At 39.7% G+C, this 20,183-nt stretch overlaps 1 protein-coding gene across 1 annotated transcript in view; it reads left to right on the top strand.

The window, feature by feature from the left end:
• LOC107598064 (mitochondrial peptide methionine sulfoxide reductase-like) overlaps positions 1 to 20,183 on the top strand; it is a 78,934-nt gene continuing 58,751 nt past the window's right edge. The window contains exon 1 of the mRNA XM_016289311.1: positions 1 to 342. Coding sequence (XP_016144797.1) covers positions 204 to 342 — 139 coding nt within the window. The 5' untranslated portion in view covers positions 1 to 203. The remainder of the gene's footprint in view (positions 343 to 20,183) is intronic.

Here is a 20,183-nt window from a genome sequence, read left to right on the forward strand (position 1 = left end):
CCACTTTTTATTAAGAATATATTCCAATCTCCTATACACTTTTTGGAATCACTGAGGAAGAAATGTCCTCCAACACTGCACTGTAATGACTACGGAGCACAGGGTTAAAGGTAACTATACAATATATAACCAAACAGTTAAGTAACGAGCATGCGCTTGTGCAATCGTTACACAAGTGCATCGCGTGCTGCGTGTTTGTGCTCATGGTGGTCGCGCGGACTTCCGTGCGTTTGGTTTGGCGTCATTTTGTCCAAAACAGAATGGGAGATATGTCCTCCAAAATGCGAATGCCGTCTTCGGGGGAAGCGCTACCTGGAAGGGAGCAGAGTATGAAATTGTCAGGTATGGCATTGTGAATCTGTCTTTCTCAGCTCACGTGCTAATCAGCTGTCAAAATAAGGCAGTGCCTTAACGTTTTAAGACGCGATGAGATGGATACAATCTTATAGGTTACGGAATTGCAACCGAAGCTTACTTGTGCAAAAGAAAGCTATGACGGGTCTTCTGCGGTCGAGGAAACGGGGGGCTTTGTTTTGTTATTCCTGGAACTGTGGGACGCGCATGCGCTGTGCTACAGTAAGGTCAAATCGTCATTTTGTTTATTATAGACATTCAGATAGCAAATGTTTGCAGACGCTATTTACTCGTATTTGTCTACTCCATAATCAACTCATAGATGTTTTGGTATGACACCTTATAGTGGAACCATTACATCTTATTCAGCCCTGTTCTCTTTTTCATTTTCATCCATTTTTCACCTTAAAGTACCATTTAGGTGAAAGAAAATGTTTTCAAAGTAAGTCTTTTTTTTTAACCGAGTAATATCTCCAACAGTCTTGGTACTAAATATTCAATATCTTTCTCCTCAGAGGCAGGAGTGCAGGGTAGTAAAGGGCAATAAAAGGCACACTTGCTGTGGAACAGAACAGCTGACTCAGGCTCTTACATAAAAATGGAAATGCTGCTTCAAGTAGGGTGAAGAGCTCTGATGGGAACAGGAGGCCTGCTATGAATCCTAAATCACACCGCTTGACATCATTTAAATGTCAAGACCCCCCCCCAATTATTACAACCTCATGTTATTCCAAACATGTTAATGTCATAATTAACATTATAGAAAAAAGTATGATGAGTATATGAATTGTAATTTTTTGGGCGAATTTAAAAGAAAATAATTTGTAAAAACATTTTGTCCATTGACACTTTTATCCAAAGTGGGTGCGATTTTAACAGGGGCAGTCGTCCTGGAGTTAAAAGAATATTTTATTCAAAAATGTATTTATTTATTTTTTTCATTATTTTCACACTCTCATCTTGTTCCAACCCTATGTATAATTTTTTTTTCCTTGAAGAAATTGCATGAGTAATGCATGGGCTATTTCTTTTTCATATGGAAAGAAAGGAGCATGTACGTTGCTTTACAATTATCCTTTTATGTTCCACTGAAAAATAACAGCATATGTGTAGGCATAATAATGACAGAATTTTCATTTTTTGAGAAACTATCCCTTTTAGAGAGAACCACTTGTCTTGCTCAAGGGCACAATAGTGATAACAAAAGGCATTCTTCTTTCGGAGGTCGAACTAGCAATTTTCTGCCTTTTCAGCCTTGAGCTATAGCCATATACCTTGTCCTATCCTCCCAGCAGCAGGTCCGCGTGGACATTTCCCTTTGTGTTTGAGATATTGCCTTTGCATTCATTTTACAATGAACAGCTGTGGACTTAAGTTGTAAAGGAAACTTTAGATTATGAGGATTGGATATTGTTGTAACTCGGTCTAGAAGTTAATATGTGTAAAAATAAAGTGTTTGCAACGCCTCGCTCTCAGGAGCATCCGCAGGCTGCTTGACATGCCACTCACATTGGCGTTCAGTGCAATGGCATGAAGCGAGCCCATGCAGGGATCCACACCTTCAGACTGCAGTGAACTGATTTATCAGCGCTCACCTCTCAAGGCTTCCCCTTGGCAACGGGACTCCACCACGGAGCTGGAAGGTTGCCAGGTAACACTCTGCAACACTGACACACGCGTGTCTTGCTTTGAAGATGTAATGAACCTGGTTGAAGGTTATGGACCACAGAACAGATGGAAGAATGAGATCAGAGCTTAGGGCAGTGCGATGTCTCTTTGAACACGAGCAGCTCTTACAAAAAACTTTGTGGGCGCTTAGCTCACGTGCTGAGGGAACTGGTTCAGTTCTTTCAAGTTCTGGAGTTGGTGTGGTCTTTTGGAGTGGGATTGTACTTCTTTTTATTATTAATATGCAAAAAATATGCTCCACTAGTTGAAATTGCTTGAATAATTAAGAATTTTTTTCAGTATTTTGAAAGAAGTCTCTTATGCTCACCAAGGCAACAAAAAAGTAAAAAATTATTACAATTTAGAAGAACTGTTTTCTATTTGAATACATTATAAAATGTAATTTATTCCTGTGAGGGCAAAGCTGAATTTTTAGTAGTCATTTTAACTATGATTCATTTCCGAAGAATCTTGTGATACTGAAGACTGGAGTAATGATGCTGAAAATTAAGCTTCACCATCACGTGCAGAGACCTTTAGAGGGGCAGGTGCTCAAAGTATAAAAGGGGCATATGGAACAAAGCTTTAAATAGGGCTGTGCTCAAAATGTCAATACAGAAATATACTGTGAAGTAGGGCTGTACGATTATGACAAAATCATAATTGTCGATTATTCCCTGAAATTGTAATTGCGATTATTAATTACGATTATCACAATTTACATTGAATGATGTTTATACCATTGTTAGATGCAACTGCATGCTGTATTTTTATATGAAAATAAACAAGCTGAAAACACTCTGACTGAAAAACCTTTAGTGCTTTTCTATAGTATTAAGCATCAAATGTCAACTATACATCGGATTGGTTTCTTCTTTAAATTATAAAAAAAGTTAAAATATGAACGGTATTATAATGTTATACTAAAACTAAAACAATGGAAAAACCTTTAAGATAACATGTAGAAAGAAAAAAACATATCTTAAGCGTGCAGAATAACATAAGTGGACTTTGAACGATTAATAGCTGCTTTGAACGATTACTGAATTTATTCATTTTTTGAATGATTAAGATAATAAAAACAGGATTTATAAGTATAATTCGGAGGTTGAGAAAATCAGTATAAGCCTTTTTTTTTTTTTTTTTTACCAGTTTTGTGACAATAATTTTTAAGGCCCTCTATGTTTTTTAAATAAATACTGTAGTAATAATAATAGTTCAAAGTAGTGCTGGGCGGTATGACCAAAAAGTTATATCACGGTATTTTTCTAAATGATACCGGTTTCACGGTACATGACGGTATTTTTTTTCATGCATGACCGGGTGTTAACCATATTTTCTACTGATTGAGAGAGGAAATATTGCAGTATACTGACTTAGAATGCCCTATTTTACTGTCATGATGAGTGAATATTGTCAAAAAATACCACACGAAATAGTGACTAAACACAACCTGTTAACCAGGAGTCACTCTCATTTATAATTGCAGCATCGTTTGATAAAATCAACATGCATCTACACTAAAGAGCAGCTATGCAGTTTGTTTTGGCTATATTACTTTTTGTCTCATGCAGCACACTGCCTGCGTCTGAGTAACAAACAAAAAAAGACAACAAACAAAAAAGTGCACGTAATATTAACAGACGAACTACGCTCATATTTATAATTCCAAACAATCAGTAAGCGACAGGTGCTAGGAAACACTGTTTTGTACTCATTTATTGACGAGTCAGCTGCGGTGCGGCCAACTGAATGCGCAGCTTCTCTGCCGCTCACTGCACAGAACAGATGTATTCTTTTTAAAGTAGCATATGGAACATATTTTCTGCCTCATTCTGTGACAAGAAGCCTCATCAGATCACAAAAGAAAGCATTTGACTGGTGTTGTGGAGTAAAAAGGTTATAATGTTCTCTTTTGTTGGACAACAGGTTTAGAAATGTGAATACAAGGGAGGTTTAGCTTTAGTCATTTTAATTTAAGCATGTTTAGTTTTGTTAACGGAAGGGTATGGAATTACATCTCTGCCACAATTCTGCGCGCGAAAGATCATATTTTGAACGCGCAAAAGTGCGTTTTGCACGCGCGCGGACTGAGTTTTGTGGAGAAAATGTTTGTCTATTTCGAACGCAAGGAAATCAATTTTGCATTTAAAATAAGTTTTTGGATGCGTGCAGACGTTTGGATGTGTGCAACGTTTCACTAGCTTGCTCACCTGATGCCCGCCCTCAGTGCTCTCTAAATACCAACGGCTGCTTGCTCAACACAACCCAGCGTTACAATATGCCATAATTCCAGCCAATCAGAGAGGAGGCTGCTAAATTCTGATTGGCTGCCTTGACAACCAATCACAACATTCCTTGCATTACCTCGACAGCAGAAGAGGAAAAATACAGTGCATGCATAATTATTATGCAAGTTGATATTCTGATCATATTTTTTTCCAAGCACATTTTACAGTTCCAAATGACATCAATCTTAATAACTACTATTAATCTTGTATTTAATCATTTATAATTGATATATAATTATTCATGAAGGCTGGAAGTGTCAAATGCCATGAGAAATATTCAAAACTAATACAATATAGAAATTACAAAGTTAATGCATAACCATGCAAAATGCTCAGTGGGTCAGCAGGGTCAGTCAAAAACATGTGGAGAAGAAAAGATGCATGTTAACGGCAAAAGAATTAGGAATTAGGGTGAATAATTAGGTGTGAAATCACCAGGAACAATTTAGTCTCCAGCGCCACCATTTTCCAGAACTGCAACCTAACTAGAGTCTCCAGAAGTACAAGGTGTCAGGTTCTCAGAGACTTAGGTTAAGTATAGAATCCTAAAAAAATTACCCATACTTAATAAGAATCACATACTGAAGAGTAGTAAAATACCTGAAGACTGATTTTTAAAAATATATAGGCTTTATAGACAGATACGTTGAGAGTGACTCTTGAAGGACCAGCACCACATCCTCTTGTATCACTGTTTGAAGAATTTATCTTCCAGAATCTGGCAGTAAGTTTTGGGAGTTTTTAGTCCATCTCGAGATTTTATCTGTAGACGATAACCTGCACACCTGAATATAAGGCGTTTTTCACTTCCAGCCTTCATGAACAATAATATATAGATAAGTGATTAAATACAAGAATAATAGTAGTTATTAAGATTGATGTTGTTTGGAATTGGTAAAATGGGCTTGGAAAAAAATATGATCAGAATATCAACTTTAATAATTATGCATGCACTGTATTTTTTCCTCTTCTGCTGTCGAGGTAATGCAAGGAATGTTGTGATTGGTTGTCAAGGCAGCCAATCAGAATTTAGCAGCCTCCTCTCTGATTGGCTGGAATTATGGCATATTGTAACGCTGGGTTGTGTTGAGCAAGCAGCCGTTGGTATTTAGAGAGCACTGAGGGCGGGCATCAGGTGAGCAAGCTAGTGAAACGTTGCACACATCCAAACGTCTGCACGCATCCAAAAACTTATTTTAAATGCAAAATAGATTTTCGTGTGCTCAAAATACTTTTTTCTTTGCGAAACAAACATTTTCTCCACAAAACTCAGATCGTGCGCGTGCAAAATGCATTTTTGTGCACTCAAAATATTATCTTTCACACACAGAATTGTGGCAGAGATCTAAGCCTATGCTGATGGTAGGGGGCGGTGGATATTTGTGGCGGTTAATGTGGATGAGTTCTTCTATGTCATCATGTTCTATTAGTTCTACAGCTTCAGTTTCTGAACTTTCATGCTTAGTAACACATACAGCTGTTCCCTCACCACAGTGCACCAGTGAAAAGGGACCCCTTTCAAACAGTGTCACGTTCCGAACGTTGTTTAAGCGACATACGCCGGTATTGCGGTATTTTAAAAATTCATATCATAACAAAAATAAACACCGGTAATCGGTATGAACCGGTATACCGCCCAGCACTAGTTCAAAGTATGAGTAATTTTTAGTCAGATAACATAAAAAAGACAAGACCCCTCGATGCCCGTTAAACTTTTCTCAATCAATCAGCAAGAACGAAGGAGAACAGGCACCTTTGTTAATATTGATGTTGTGTGTAGAACTACGTAAGCTGCATTTTTAATATTGAATAAATATTAAATTTTAATAAGATGTAAATTCGTCCCCCGCACTTTATTCGGGCAGGTGTGTTCACATAGAGGTTTTCACGGGCCAGTGTAAATAAATCTAGATTAATAATTCAAAGAGACAGGATAGTCTATGCATGACCTGATGTTTTATTCGTATCCCAAATGAGGCGATGTGAACATCATGGATGGCTGAACACTCTCGGAAACTCGAAGCCGGAAAGAAAGTCCAAAACGGACTCAAAGAAGTAATAACTTATGACGTGCAGGAAATCCCTAATATGGACAAAAGCATCCAGCTATCACTGTAGGCAAACCAATATCTGCTGTAGCTGAGCAGAACAAAAACCAGAAACGTTTTGACTGATGAAACGTGAAGACAAACACACGATTGCGAAAATATATGGTTTATGTGTGTTTTTCAAGTCATCTCTAGGTAATAAATAAATAAAATCTATGAATAATGCAGTGCTAATTGACATATAATTTAGTATAGAAACTATAAAATATATTTCCTGCCTTATTCTGTGATAAAAGTGGGGAAAAAGTGTTCGCAGTAGCCTATATAAATCAATCAGAAAATTGTCATTGGGAAAATATAGGAAAAAAATATTATAGAATACAAATGATTGGTTATTGTCCAGCAGTGCATTTGAATTCTTAGCCAATTAAAAATAAGATATAAAAAAAACAAATAAAACTTGTAAATTCTTCCAGAATCTGGAAAAATAAATAAATAAATAACTTAATTAACTAATTAATTAATAAAAAAAAATCTGAAATGATGGCTACACCCCTTGCTGCAGCTAACATTACTTCCACAGGCTACACACAGCAATATAAACAATATCTGTGCATGCTGTCTCCACGTTGTTCTTGTAAAATAATAATAATTTAACAATAAAATTATACAAGCACATCTCTCCGCCGAGAGCTCCACTTACCGGCAGCCGCGAAAGTTATTGAGGGATCGTCAGGTGAAAGGTCATCATGTAGATCATTTTATTTATGGCTAAATTATTATTCATTAATTTTACTAATAGTTAGATTGGTCAGGCGTTCACAAAAGGGTGCTTAATAAAAAAAAAAAAATTTGCCTAGATAAAAGGGCATTTTGGGCATCAAGGGGAAAAGGGGCAGGTGCTCAAGCAAAAAACCTTTTAAGTGCTTTCTACATATAGACAATAGACATTATATTTTTAAATTAGACATTTTAATACAAAAAAAAGCAAATGTGGTAAAAATGTGGTTTTCATCTGGTGGCATGCTTGACCTTAACAAGAACTAAATGTTTTGATTCAGTGTAAAAAGGTATATTTCACTATTACCAGGCAAAAATACAAATAAAATTGATTTGTGAAATTCAAATAGTAGTTTGACTAGTCGATTAGGTAGTACAGAATAAATACTTCACTTGACTAGTTGATTGCGCATGCACGTCTAATAACGGTGTTGTTGTATTGAAGCATGTGGTCAAAATATAGTTTGTCAGTGTAATATAGACCAACCACTTTCATATTCTTAACACTAGTTGTTCATTTGCCATACTAAATATTACAAAAAGTTTGTGGCAGTGCATAGTTTGGTTTCTATATAAGTTAGGAAGTTTGTTTAGGGAGGGCGTCCTTGGGGCTGTCCCGCTTTGGCAGAGGATCCCTGCCATGTCCCCAAAAATGGCAGTAGTAGCACAGGAGGTGCTGTTTTGGCACACAGAGAATGATCGCGGCACTGAAAAGAAGAACAGCAGCAGGATTTTCCCCTGCTAAGACAGATTTGAAAGTGAGTAGGTGAAACACAGAGCAACTCTCGAGTGCCAGTGGCTAACAACGCATAGAGCGGATGGGCGGTTGAAGGAGGGATGCTGGAGGTGCGGGGACGCCGGGGAGATTGGGATGACAGACATTCCAATGTCCTCACGTCTGTGCATCTGGCGAGGGAGGAGGGGGGACCGAATCTGGATGAAGGTGGCAGGGAATGGCAGAAAAGAGAAATTAATTTGAGATTCGTTTTGATCAATTTGCCTAAATTGGCGCTTTTTCAGGGGGAGGAGGGGGGCCCAGACAAGCAGACACAGGCTGGAGCTCCGCCAGGGTTTCTCGGGAAAGTTGCCATGCCGGGAGTGCGGGAGCACGGAGAGGGAGAGGAATGGAAGAGAAAAAACCCAGGCGAGACTTGGCAGGGTTCTATCGCAGCTCCCTTTGTCTGTTTGCTCAGCTTTTGCGCAAAGGAAATCAAAAATACCCTGAGTGCAGGAGCTCAGCTTCAGTGCTAAAAAACTAAATCTAAAAAGAAAACTGCATTATATTTCGCAGGAAGCTAGGTGAAAAAAGGAGATGCACGTTGTAATCAATTAGCCATTTTTTGACAATTCTGGACAATTCCCGTTTTTTTGGACTGGATTTTTGAAGTTGTTTGCGGCAAGAGATGACCATGCGTTTTCAGGGGTTTTTGTTATCTTAACCGCAAATGAAGATGCATCTGACTTGTTTATGTTATCACTAATGGCTTTACTATGTCTGGAACTACAAACGGCAAGTGCCAACGAAAAGTTTGCGCCTCTATGACTGGACTACAAAGTTTTGTTTTTACTTTCATAACTTCTAAAACTAGGGGCCAGAGCCAAGACGCTGCATTCCTAAGTGGGAAATGGATGTTTTTGTTTTGGAAGAAGTTAGGTGACTTTCCAAGTGTCCTCATCAACAGTCTTCTTTCTTTGAGGTGTCCAGAAAACCAAGACCATATCCCAAGGCTGTTTGCATTTAAACATGCTTAGGTCAATGAAGGCATGAAGAGACTGTTTGGTTTTGAGGTGATATTCCAGTCTTCTAACTATTAGGGAGTTTGATGCTGTACAAGAAGGAGATGAACTGTTGGTGCTCAAAAGCTTGCGGTCAACAAATGTCTGGAGTACAAAGAAGGCCTGGATGTTGATTTCCTAACATCTGTAAGTGGCGTCTCTTTCAAGCCAAATAATGCAGTATTATCTCATATTAATAAAGATCACATGATAGTAGGGCTGTGCAATTAATCGCATGCTATTGTCAAGCGCATCTCGTCAGTAAAGCCGGTTCTGTGATTGGTAGTAAATATCCATCACCTGCTTTCAGATGGAGCGGCATTTAATACACAGAGCCGTAATTCACTGACAAGCTAGGCAATATCGCGTTCATAATTGAATGCGATTCATCTGCGATTATGGATGCGATATTGCCTAATTGTCAGTGAACTACGGCTCTGTGTATTAAATGCCGCTCCATCTGAAAGCAGGTGATGGAGATTTACTACTAATCACGGAACCGGCTTTACTGACGGGATGTGCATGGCAATCACATGCGATTAATTGCACAGCCCTACATGATAGTCATTAAGGTTAGAGTTTTTTTTTCTCAGTTGGCTTCCTTGATGCTGATGAGACACTGTTAGACCGGTGAGTTGTTATTATTGGTTTATTATATTTTCAGGACGTGATGTACTTGAAGTGAGTATGATTTCCTCTGATTCTTCATCTGCTTTTTTTCATACAACCTTGTGTGGTACATACCAGCCCATTCTTCTATACTGACTTTATAGGTTCCTCTCACCAACTTTTATACTAATATACTGTTTTTTTGTCTCACACATCCACACATTGGCCTTGCTTATTGCTATTGGAGGATTCGGGCTACATCGGCAGGCTTCCAGTTAATAACTGTGAAAAGGGCAAGAACAGAGAAGAGTCGGAGAGAGATTTTTGTTGATTCTGTGCCAGGATGAATTTAACAAATGTGTTTCATCACAAGAAAGGTGTCCATGGCTGATAGAGCAGGTGCATTATGATGTTTGGTGTTATAGTTTGATATGGTTTCTGAAAAGGCCTTTTGGTTTATCAATATTCAAAACATGCAAAGGCCTAAACTCTCTTTGGTGGAATTTCAAACATGGAGACATTGAATTTTTAATCACCAGTTTTCTGACCTTTGAAGATGGATCCAAATTGAATATCTCTTCGCTGTTCTGTGTGCCATTTCTGATTTGTTTCATGAAGCAGAATTTTTTTTTTTTCCTTTTTGCTACCAGCATCTCAGAACAGCTGCTTGGGCAACTGTAAAATGCCAGTTGGAAACTCTCCATTGCTTTCCGTTCGCTAAAAAATAATTATTAATTATCAACAAGATTATTCATATACCACCTGGATAGATCTAAATTAACAACCTTAATTGTCTAGCTTTGGAATATGTTCATTTAAAGCTTATCTGTAGAGTAGATTAGGCTTCTTTTTTTTTTTTTAGAGTGAAATACTACCACTACTGCAAAGCACAAAATACCTCAGGTAAACCAATTAAAGTACAAAAGTACAAAATTCACAAACTGCTCTACACAACACATAGCTGTTTATTTACAGCACACAACATTGATTAAACCAAAGAACCTTAAATTCTTTTAAATTCTTTTACTACCGTTCATATGTTTGGGGGCAATAAGATTTTATATTTTGAGCACTAAATCAGCATATTAGAATGATTTCTGAAGACTAGTAGTAATGACTACTGAAAATTCACCTTTGCCACAACAGAAATAAGCTACATTTATAACATGTTAAAATAGAAAACAGTTGTAATAATAATATTTCACAATATTACTGTTTTTACTGTATTTTAATCAAATAAATGCAGCCTCGGTAAGCATAAGAAACCTCTTTAAAAAACATTTTAGAAATCTTACCGATGCTTATCCAAACTTTTGAAAAGTGGTGTACAGTATGTATTCAGTATTCAAACTTGCATACTTTTTTTTTAACATCAGCATTTTATCAGTAGGTAGAACTAAGGTCCTTGAGGTGTGTTTTATTATTTTTTAGCTCTTGAGCTTTTTTCTTGGCTAAGTGAACTAGTAGAACAGTCCAACCATGCATGTCCTTTGCAGATAATAGAAAACCTGATATGTTTGCATGGCTTTTCTCAGCAATACAGTTTTGAAACCTTTTAATATTTGCAGAGAAGCAGTGTGGAGTTTTTGGTGAATCGTTGTGCACGTTGACCCACTTTAACTCAGTTAATAGCTTGAGAATCTAGCCTCTTTTATATTTCTGAAAGCATTATTTTAGAATTGTCTTTCTCTTTGTTGATCTACTGTAACGAATGTGATGTTCTTTAGTTTAAATCAAGGCCAAGATCATGGTTTTGACTTCCAGCGAATATACATATTGATAAATGTACACCTTGTAAGTCACTTTGGATAAAGTGTCTGCTAAATGCATGAACGTAAATGTAATCTGACCTTTGAACCCTAATGTGTACAGAAAAGGAAGACCTTGAAGTGTGATGTGATTAAGTAGATCATTTAAAAAGCCTGTTACACACTCCTGTCTCCCACAGTGCTCTTCACCCTGCTCAAGAACACCTCTGTCAACACACAGTACTTGTATTGCTTTCAGCAGTCATCTGACCTGTCTGTCTTGTCACAGATTTACAAAAGATAGTGGTTGGTTTATGTACTGGCTTAATGATTGTGTAATATTTTATGACAGATATGGACTTAAATAAGGAATATGAATCATTCCAAGGTCTTGAATTGGCTCACACTTCATCAGCGTGAGAAAGCATTAAAGGAACATTCTGGGTTCAGAAGCTAAGCTCTATTAGTAGAAAATTATGTTGACTTTTCCATCAGCTTGTAAAAATTGTGCATACAGATTTGCATTTACAATGGACGTCTAGGAGGCAAGTCGTCAGGAGATAGTCCACCCAAAAATGAAAATTCAGTCATCATTGACTCGCCTTCATGTCGTTACAAATCTGTATGACTTTCTGTATTCTATATTTTGAGGAATGTATAAGTGTTTTTTGTCCATATAATGGAAGTCAGTGATCTCCCATGTTGTTTAGTTCTCAGTGTTCTTCAAGAAGAAACTCATTCATATTTGGAACAACATGAGTAAATTATGACAGTCAGAACTTTTATTTTTGGGTGAACTATCTCTTTAAGAGCATTGTTAACATGAAAAATTCCTAACATTATCTGCAAATCAAAATTTTTAGCTATTGTCCTCAGCAAACAATAATATACATGCAAGGACACCAAAAAGAGAATATTTACGTTGAGATACAAGTTCATCTGCTGTAGTCGTACTGCTAAAAAAAGTAATTTAGACTACCCCGCAACTCAAATAATACTAATTTTATTATATAATTAATGTAAATGCTTTTTCAGATTTCTGCTTTTAAAACCACCAGAATGCATTGTCCAGTAAGATGGTCTGTGAGTCTGCTGTAATTGACAGCCTGTCACAGATCCTTTGACAAAGCTTAGTTTGTTTTTCATTAAAGTTGTGATGTAATGGAAGTAGCGACAGATCTTTTCTTTTCGTAATGTGCTTATATATCCAAGTGAAACAGCTTATCAAAAAAAAAATGTAGGGCAGGACTTGGTTTTATCCATCAGTTGTTGATTGGATGGAGGCAAAATATTATTTAAAAAATGAATATAAGCATGGATGAATTATTCAATTCAAGATCAATAACATGCGTTTAGAACATAGATTTGAAATGCCGACTTTTGGTGGTGCTGATGAGCATTTAATAATAGCCTTTGAAATTTCTGTCTCGCAAACTGATTGGGATTATTCCAAAACTGGTATTTGTATTTTTTAGGCTGAATAACATCTTCTTCATTGTTAAAGCTGTGATTTATCTCTCTTTGTGCAACATGGTGGAAGTTGGAATTGCTTAGAACAGTTGAGTCCAAGAAGACGGCAAATGAATATCACCGCATTGAGTTGGTGGATTTGGCATCATGGCTGGGCGTATGATAAATTCCAAATCTCACAGCTTGAAGGGTTGTTTCAAGAGATCAAAATAAAAGAAAGAAAGATAAAAGAAAAGAAAATGTGTTTGGATTCCTAATGCAGGTTGTAAAAAGACTTGCACGCTTTGCTTTGAGGACGCAACAGTCCACCTGTTTGTCTGAACAAAGAACTGAAGGAATTAAAGATATGATGTGTTCTGGGTCCTACAATGCGTTTCATTTCACTGTTTTTACCTCTGGTGAGCAAAACCCCCTTTAATCTTAGCTCCAAAGGACTTCACTGACAGGCAGGTGTGGAGCGCTAGTCGCCATGTTTGATGTTGACACATAATCGCAAGATGAAGGGAGAAGGAAACCTTTTCACTCACAAAGAGATCTCTCTCACTCCTTCACCTCTGTGGCCACACGTCTACCCGTTACCAGCTCATTAGTGAGCAGAAGGGTAAAACCCTGTCTGTCGCACATGCCCTATGTTGCAGTACGAGAGTCGTCAGTTCCATTGATCACAGTAGCATCTAGGCTGCTATTTTAGGAGGACTTCCAGTATGAAATGTTCTGTAGTTGAAGCAAATCGGGTAATAATGTCAGAAACATACTGACCCACCATGATTTAAGTGCTTTTTCCTTAACTAGTGTTGATGAGATGTATAAAAATAGCATAAAGACTTGAATATTGAAATTGAATAGGCTCTGGATGTGTTTTAAATTACATAGTACTATACTACTAATACTTTTTTTTTAGTATGTAAAACATTGTGCACTGTGCACAGTATGCAACATTAATTTGTGTTGTTGAGATATGTAACATGGCATAAAGGATTAAAGACTCATATTGCAGCTGATTGATAATGGGTTTCTGGATGTGTTTGCAGTATGCAAAGGTATGTACACTGCGCACAGTATGCACCATTTATTATTGTTGATGAGATGCGTAAAAAAGACAGTGTCTTGAAGATTTAATATGAATTGACACACAGTAATAAGCTGATTCATAAGGCTCTGGATGCGTTCAGAATTGCATAGTACTACATTACCAATACTTTCTTTTTTGCAGTATGTGAATGTATGTACACTGCATGCAGTATGCACCATTAATTAGTGTTGATGAGATCCATAAAAATGGCATAAAGTTTTAAAGATTCAATTTCAATCGGCACACATTATTGAGTTGATTCATAAAGCTCCGAATGTGTTCACAATTGCATAATATTACACTACTAACACTATTTTTACGGCATTTAGAAGTAGGTACAATGTGCAATATGCATTGCAGTATTAATTATTGTTAATGAGATGATGATGAGACTATTTGCAGTGTTTGTCATGCTATACTATACTGTTTAACATTAATTTTTACAAAATAGTGGGCGGTATACACTACATACTCTGCAGCATGCAGCATGCCGCAAGCAGTACACTAGTATTCTATTCCGAACAGCTTTATTTAATCACCGTGACAAAGGAAGTGATTAAGTGTTGGGCATTTTACAAAACGATAGTCTCTTGGCAGTCCTTGTGTTTGTGGTTGACTACATGCTGTTGCCAATGGTGACGATATCAAATGAACTGGAATGAACTGAACACTTTCATTCCACAGCTGAACATGAAGTGAGGAACACATTATCCATGTAAATATAGCTTTGTATTTGTATCTCTTTCTGATTTTGCCTCTTCCATTCTCAATAATCGCTGTTGTTCTCGTTCTCTCTAGCCCTCCCCCACCCTCCTTCTGATTGGTCGAATTAACTCTGCAACCTCCTGTTGTGAATAATTACTTTTGATCCAATGCTGATCTCTCTCTCTCTCTCTCTCCATTCTCCTTGCTCTCACCCTCTCTCGGTGTTTTAAAATAGTATTTTTTTTTTATTATTCTGGCTGTCACGTGCCTATATTACAAACCCATATGTTTCTTTCTTCTTTGGAACACATTATGCAGATTAGATGTACATCTGAGTGTAGCAGATTAGAACCATTTAATAAGCTGGTTTTTAAGAATGCACAAAGAATTGTGACTGTATTAAGCCATGTTTTATCCACAGCGTATCAATTACTAACTTCAGGGAGGCGTTATAGGGTTCCACACTATGTGAAAGCCGTTACAAAAAAACTATTTTATTATTATCTATTACTATTTTAAACAGATGTAGTTGTTGGATTAATTTATTCAGATTGGCTCTCTTTTAAAGTTTTTCCTGTAATTTTTTTAATGATGTTATGTATCACTGTGGCTTTAAAATCCAAGACAAATTTCCTTGCAAAATTACAGAGCTATGAAGTATACCTCTAACTCTATTAGAAATAACTGTAGTTTTTTTGGGGGTGGTTTATGTTGGTTGTTGATTGAATTTTGAGATGTGTTGCAATCAAAAATTATGGCATATCAAAAAAAAAAAAAAAGTCTGTTTTACCGGAAGATTGAGTTATGACATTTTGATTAAACATTATGAGGTTAAAAAGTAGTAAATGAAAGATATGCACGGATGAATTATTCTTAAAAAGATCTATAACTGTAACGGGGCTGATGAGACGTGAGACGTTCGGATCCAAATGCAAAGCTTTAATTGGAAAAGATACAGACGTGGTCATAAGGCAGGCAGGGTCAAACAGAGGCAGACAGGAATATGGTGGGCAAAACACAAGAATAATCCTAGGGCTAGCGTGGGTCGATGAACTGCAGACAGAGTCACAGGGGCAAGGCTAAAGGGAGGAATCCAGGAAAACAGGCGAAGATGCAAAACCGGAGAAAACAGACAAGGCTAAGGCAGGGAAACAAACGAGGGCTCTGTAGTGTCGCTATCGCTAGGGGAGTGATAATCGTTGAACAATACTCGGCAGAGGGAAGGGATCAGAGTGAGAGTTAAATAGTGAGGGAGTGATATGAAACAGCTGGGTGCAATCAGTGTGAACAGCTGTGTGCAATCCGTGCTGAGTGCAATCAGTGCAATGCATGATGGGAAATGTAGTCCGGGGTGATGTGCAACAGTGTGTAGTGCGAGAGTCAATGAAATTGGAAGTTCATGGACCGGATTCGTGACACTTAGGAACTACAGTCTATTTGATTAAGTATGACATCTTGTCGCAATTTTGAAATGAATGAAAATATGAATGAAAATATGTCATTTTACCGAGAAAATATGTTGTTTTAATGAGAAAACATGCCGTTATTACAAGAAAAGGTGAGGCAGGACTGGCGGAGCAGAGAACCAGGGCGGAACCGGCTGCTCAGGTGGAGTGGAAGACCACCACAGCAAAACAGACAGGACCGAAGATCCCCCTGGTGGAGCAGAAGACCACCAGAACAGGACTGAAGACCACCACGGCGGCGCAGAAGACCACCACGGCGGAGCAGAGGACCCCCAGAGCCAGACAGTAGACCACCAGCTTCTAGCAAATCAGTGGTGGAGTACGCGGCCCAGATACACCATAAAGGAACCCCCCATATGGGAAGTGCTGCAGACAGGGGAATTAGTTCATGAATAGATGAGTGAGAGTGAGTGGGTTTTGGGATACCAGCGGTGCGTGCAGACACCAGCGGGGTATTCCTCACACTGGCTACCAGACTGGGATACCGAAAGGCTGACCTTGAGAATCTGGGTGTGACAGACAGGACGTGACATGACTCTGGATGATCAGCTGTGATGCAACGAGATTCTGGATGAACAACTGAGGTGTGACGAGGCTCTGGCAGATCAGCTGTGACTTGACTGGACTCATGAAGATCAGCTGTGACTTGACTGGACTCATGAAGATCAGCTGTGACTTGACTGGACTCATGAAGATCAGCTGTGACTTGACTGGACTCATGAAGATCAGCTGTGACTTGACTGGACTCATGAAGATCAGCTGTGACTTGACTGGACTCATGAAGATCAGCTGTGACTTGACTGGACTCATGAAGATCAGCTGTGACTTGACTGGACTCATGAAGATCAGCTGTGACTTGACTGGACTCATGAAGATCAGCTGTGACTTGACTGGACTCATGAAGATCAGCTGTGACTTGACTGGACTCATGAAGATCAGCTGTGACTTGACTGGACTCATGAAGATCAGCTGTGACTTGACTGGACTCATGAAGATCAGCTGTGACTTGACTGGACTCATGAAGATCAGCTGTGACTTGACTGGACTCATGAAGATCAGCTGTGACTTGACTGGACTCATGAAGATCAGCTGTGACTTGACTGGACTCATGAAGATCAGCTGTGACTTGACTGGACTCATGAAGATCAGCTGTGACTTGACTGGACTCATGAAGATCAGCTGTGACTTGACTGGACTCATGAAGATCAGCTGTGACTTGACTGGACTCATGAAGATCAGCTGTGACTTGACTGGACTCATGAAGATCAGCTGTGACTTGACTGGACTCATGAAGATCAGCTGTGACTTGACTGGACTCATGAAGATCAGCTGTGACTTGACTGGACTCATGAAGATCAGCTGTGACTTGACTGGACTCATGAAGATCAGCTGTGACTTGACTGGACTCATGAAGATCAGCTGTGACTTGACTGGACTCATGAAGATCAGCTGTGACTTGACTGGACTCATGAAGATCAGCTGTGACTTGACTGGACTCATGAAGATCAGCTGTGACTTGACTGGACTCATGAAGATCAGCTGTGACTTGACTGGACTCATGAAGATCAGCTGTGACTTGACTGGACTCATGAAGATCAGCTGTGACTTGACTGGACTCATGAAGATCAGCTGTGACTTGACTGGACTCATGAAGATCAGCTGTGACTTGACTGGACTCATGAAGATCAGCTGTGACTTGACTGGACTCATGAAGATCAGCTGTGACTTGACTGGACTCATGAAGATCAGCTGTGACTTGACTGGACTCATGAAGATCAGCTGTGACTTGACTGGACTCATGAAGATCAGCTGTGACTTGACTGGACTCATGAAGATCAGCTGTGACTTGACTGGACTCATGAAGATCAGCTGTGACTTGACTGGACTCATGAAGATCAGCTGTGACTTGACTGGACTCATGAAGATCAGCTGTGACTTGACTGGACTCATGAAGATCAGCTGTGACTTGACTGGACTCATGAAGATCAGCTGTGACTTGACTGGACTCATGAAGATCAGCTGTGACTTGACTGGACTCATGAAGATCAGCTGTGACTTGACTGGACTCATGAAGATCAGCTGTGACTTGACTGGACTCATGAAGATCAGCTGTGACTTGACTGGACTCATGAAGATCAGCTGTGACTTGACTGGACTCATGAAGATCAGCTGTGACTTGACTGGACTCATGAAGATCAGCTGTGACTTGACTGGACTCATGAAGATCAGCTGTGACTTGACTGGACTCATGAAGATCAGCTGTGACTTGACTGGACTCATGAAGATCAGCTGTGACTTGACTGGACTCATGAAGATCAGCTGTGACTTGACTGGACTCATGAAGATCAGCTGTGACTTGACTGGACTCATGAAGATCAGCTGTGACTTGACTGGACTCATGAAGATCAGCTGTGACTTGACTGGACTCATGAAGATCAGCTGTGACTTGACTGGACTCATGAAGATCAGCTGTGACTTGACTGGACTCATGAAGATCAGCTGTGACTTGACTGGACTCATGAAGATCAGCTGTGACTTGACTGGACTCATGAAGATCAGCTGTGACTTGACTGGACTCATGAAGATCAGCTGTGACTTGACTGGACTCATGAAGATCAGCTGTGACTTGACTGGACTCATGAAGATCAGCTGTGACTTGACTGGACTCATGAAGATCAGCTGTGACTTGACTGGACTCATGAAGATCAGCTGTGACTTGACTGGACTCATGAAGATCAGCTGTGACTTGACTGGACTCATGAAGATCAGCTGTGACTTGACTGGACTCATGAAGATCAGCTGTGACTTGACTGGACTCATGAAGATCAGCTGTGACTTGACTGGACTCATGAAGATCAGCTGTGACTTGACTGGACTCATGAAGATCAGCTGTGACTTGACTGGACTCATGAAGATCAGCTGTGACTTGACTGGACTCATGAAGATCAGCTGTGACTTGACTGGACTCATGAAGATCAGCTGTGACTTGACTGGACTCATGAAGATCAGCTGTGACTTGACTGGACTCATGAAGATCAGCTGTGACTTGACTGGACTCATGAAGATCAGCTGTGACTTGACTGGACTCATGAAGATCAGCTGTGACTTGACTGGACTCATGAAGATCAGCTGTGACTTGACTGGACTCATGAAGATCAGCTGTGACTTGACTGGACTCATGAAGATCAGCTGTGACTTGACTGGACTCATGAAGATCAGCTGTGACTTGACTGGACTCATGAAGCAAATCAGTGGTGGAGTACGTGGCCCAGATACACCATAAAGCAACCCCCCATATGGGAAGTGCTGCAGACAGGGGAATTAGTTCATGAATAGATGAGTGAGAGTGAGTGGGTTTGGGGATACCAGCGGTGCGTGCAGACACCAGCGGGGTATTCCTCACACTGGCTACCAGACTGGGATACCGAAAGGCTGACCTTGAGAATCTGGGTGTGACAGACAGGACGTGACATGACTCTGGATGATCAGCTGTGATGCAACGAGATTCTGGATGAACAACTGAGGCGTGACGAGGCTCTGGCAGATCAGCTGAGACATAATGAGGCTCTGGCAGATCAGCTGTGACTGGACTCAGGAAGATCAGCTGTGACTTGACTCAGGAAGAACAGCTGTGACTTGACTCAGGAAGAACAGCTGTGACTTGACGAGACTCATGAATATCAGTTGTGACTTGACCTGACTGAGGAAGATCAACTGTGACCTGACGAGACTCATGAATATCAGTTGTGACCTGACGAGACTCATGAATATCAGTTGTGACCTGACGAGACTCATGAATATCAGTTGTGACTCGACGAGACTCAGGATGAACAAGAGCATCTTGAACGGGAGCCTGTGAAGGGCCCGGTTCAAGGCGCGCAGATCCAAGATAGGTCTCAACCCACCGCCTTTCTTGGGTACAATGATGTAAGGGCTGTAAAACCCCGACCTCATATCGGCCGGAGGAACCGGCTCTATCGCGTCCTTCGCCAGTAGGACTGCGATCTCTGCACGTAAGACAGGGGCATCTGCTGCTTTCACTGAAGTAAAGTGGACGCCCCTGAACTTGAGAGGGTGCCGGTCTAACTGAATTGGGAACCAGGTCCGGGTAGGCCAATAAGGTGCCACCAACAGAACCTGCTCCTCGTCCTCCCTGACCTTGCACAGCAACTGTGCAAGAAGGCTCACTGGGGGAA

This window comes from Sinocyclocheilus grahami, unplaced genomic scaffold (genome assembly GCF_001515645.1).
Source record: "Sinocyclocheilus grahami isolate Dianchi unplaced genomic scaffold, SAMN03320097.WGS_v1.1 scaffold244.1, whole genome shotgun sequence".
Taxonomy (NCBI): domain Eukaryota; kingdom Metazoa; phylum Chordata; class Actinopteri; order Cypriniformes; family Cyprinidae; genus Sinocyclocheilus; species Sinocyclocheilus grahami.